General features: G+C 30.6%; 1 protein-coding gene across 1 annotated transcript in view; it reads right to left on the reverse strand.

The window, feature by feature from the left end:
* The window catches only part of LOC107031023 (growth-regulating factor 3-like), a 5,205-nt gene extending 2,712 nt beyond the window's left edge, over window positions 1-2,493 (reverse strand). The window contains exons 1-3 of the mRNA XM_015232215.2: window positions 2,087-2,493; window positions 666-851; window positions 11-203 (exon numbers count right to left, since the gene is read on the reverse strand). Of these exons, the coding sequence (XP_015087701.1) occupies window positions 11-203; window positions 666-851; window positions 2,087-2,306 (599 nt within the window). The 5' untranslated portion in view covers window positions 2,307-2,493. The remainder of the gene's footprint in view (window positions 1-10; window positions 204-665; window positions 852-2,086) is intronic.
* Window positions 2,494-3,167: the final 674 nt, after the last annotated feature.

Genomic DNA, 3,167 nt, shown 5'->3' on the forward strand with positions numbered 1-3,167 from the left:
TGCATTGCAGCCACGAGGGGTGGTGGTTGTGGGGATTTCCACTGGCTTTCTTGAACGGTTCCTACCACGATGAACGTGGCGTTCACAGTACTTATGTCCACTCACTACATCTCTTGAACATCTCCATTTCTTACCATCAGTTCTCCTACACCTCCCTGGCTCTGGATCCATATTTGTTCTTCCCCAATACCCTGAGTGTAACACTTCATAATTTACAAAACAAAAAAATGTTATTATTCATGTATGACTAATGCTGAAGTCAAGAATTTCGTTAAGAGCATTCAAGATTTGATATATATATATATATATAGTATTTTTTATGTATATCTTTGTAGATGCACCGTATACATTTCAAATCAAATACTGTTCAACTGACTACCCTTCACTGTTTACGACTTCGCCACTACATACATCATACAAAGTTCAAGAATGTGTGATTATGTAGATGAAGTAAAAGTATACTATAGTACCATCAGGTCATTCAAAGGATATATACACAAAATACTCCTTAAAATATTGAAAATAAGATACGTTACCTACTACATGTCTACAACAGATAAAAATGACTTGATAGTGTAAAATTTGTTTACACTGACGATATATATTACTTAAACTCTGTAATAAACAATTCGAATTTGGAAAAAAAGGGATGATATGTAACTTACTAGCTTGTTGATATTGATGATATTGTTGAGACATGTTATAATAAGGAGATGAATTGATGAGACTTTTTTTAATAAGATAAAGAAGTTCATGAGGAACAGGAGCACCAGCTAACATATGTTTGTAAATCAAAGCTTGTAGTTCAAGTTCTTGCCACTGAGCTAAGCTGAAGTAACCATTTCCCATACCTATAATTCCAAAATAAGAAGATAAAATAATTATGGATATGATATATAACAACAAAAAAGCTCTAAACTTTGATAGACACAAGGAGGGAAAAAGTCAGTAATTTCGTTAAGAGTGTACGAAATAAAATACTCATAGTTCAAATAATGTGTGTGGTAACAAATCTACTGTATATAATATACAAAATAATATTTCAAACTCATAAAGATCAAATCTTGAATACGTTTTAACGAATAAAAAAAGCTTAAAACTTTAAGTGACACAAGCCATAGAGAAGTCAGAAATTTCGTTAAGAAAATGTAGGAAAGTTAAATGTTTGATTTCGACCGAATTCAATAAATTTGACTCACACTCTATTAAAAGAAATATACTAAATACATACACAAGTGATATTCCGAACCCATAAAAATCAAATCTTGAATATGTTTCTATGAATAAAAAAAGCTTAAAACTTTAAGAGAAACAAGCCACACAAAAGTCAGAAATTTTGCTAAGAATGTACATAAAGTAATGTTTGATTTCGATGAAATTTAATAATTGACTCACACTCTATATATTTTTTAAGAAATCCACTAAATCGATACAAAAGTGATATTCCGAACCCATAAAATTTAAATATTGAATGCAAACAAAAGCTCAAAACTCTAGCATATACAAGCGGTGGATAATCTAGTAATTTCACTAAAGGCGTTCAAGATTTAATATATTCATACTTCAACAAAATTCAATATATAATATCCCTTCTATCCATCTTTACTCGTCCAGTATAACTTTAGACACAATTTAACTATATTAATAACAATTGACTTTTGACGGAATCCAATAGCTTTGATTTAAAACTAATTAACGCATACAAACATTAAATGCTACTCCCTCCGTTTGGTATTGTTTGTCACGATTTCTATTTTCAGAGTTAAACTATAAAAACTTTGACTAACATTTTAAAATGTATTTTTACTATCATATTAACATGCAAAAAAATGCAATTTATAGTACTTTTCATATAGTTTTAGAATATCTAATTTTTTTTTGTTTAAAATATTGAATTAATGTAATCTAATTTAACTTTGAAAGTTAAAATAAATTGACTTTCGAAAAGCGCAACATAACAAATAATTTCGGACGAAGGGAGTAACTTTTTAACAATATTTCAAACTCATAAAGTTTAAATCTTGAATCCGATACAAGTAAGATAAAAGAGAAAGGGAGTAAAGTAATAGTAGTAGTGTTTACTTACTGGGAAGTTTGGTAGGAGTAAGTGATGAATCTGCAAATGCTGACAATTTATTGATAGGTTCAGATACAAATAAGGGAAGAGCAGAAGAATTAGAATCAGAATCAGAATGTGAATAACAAGAAGAAGAAAAAGAGTCAAGATCAAGAACAAGTTTTGGTAACTTTGTTGATTTTTCTTCTTCTGATGATTCATTTCTCCATTGCTTCAACTTGAAGTCCATTGATGGGGTTTGAGTTGTTGAAGTTTAAAGTTTGGGTTTTGATGAAAAAAAGAAGGTTTTTTTAGCAGTGAGTTCTTCTGTGGACCATTTTGTGTATGTAGCTTTGGCAGGAAGAGTTCAGTGAGAGAGAAGGGAGGGATAAAAAGCTGCAAAGTTACAGACTTTGTTGTGAGGCCACTCAATGGATTTGAAAACTGAACTTTTAAGTTACCAACACGGGTTATGGTGCACTGATGGTGAGACTGTTTTATTCTTAATTCAAGATTTTGAGTTTGAGTTTTTGGTTATGGTCCACTGATGGCGAGACTGTTTTATTCTTAATTCAAGATTTTGAGTTTGAGTTTGAGTTTTTGGTTATGGTGCACTGATGGTGAGACTGTTTTATTCTTAATTAAAGATTTTGAGTTTGAGTTTTTGATTTGAAGAAATTTATGTTGGGAGTGTCACCTAGTGGCAGAGCCATCTTATAGTTATGAGGGGCCTTTGGCGGAAAATTATACTCCCTTCGTTCATTTTATGTGAAGTAGTTTGACTTGACACGGAGTTTAAGAAAAAAATGAAAACTTTTAAAATTTGTGGTCAAAAATGAATGATAGAAATTTGTGTGGTTGTAACTCATTTCCTTAAAGATTAAATAGATATTTTACAGTTAAATTGTTACTTAATATAGAAACGTGTCATTCTTTTTGGAACTGACTAAAAAAGAAAGTAAATCACATAAATTGAGACAGGGAGAGTATTATTTATACACGGATAAAATGATTTTTTAAATCTATACAGCAGATGTCGAACCTCCTTCGGCTATTTTGATTGTTTATTTTTTCAGATTTTAAACGCCCTTATTGAAAATTCTGGCTCTGT

This window comes from Solanum pennellii, chromosome 9 (genome assembly GCF_001406875.1).
Source record: "Solanum pennellii chromosome 9, SPENNV200".
Classification (NCBI taxonomy): domain Eukaryota; kingdom Viridiplantae; phylum Streptophyta; class Magnoliopsida; order Solanales; family Solanaceae; genus Solanum; species Solanum pennellii.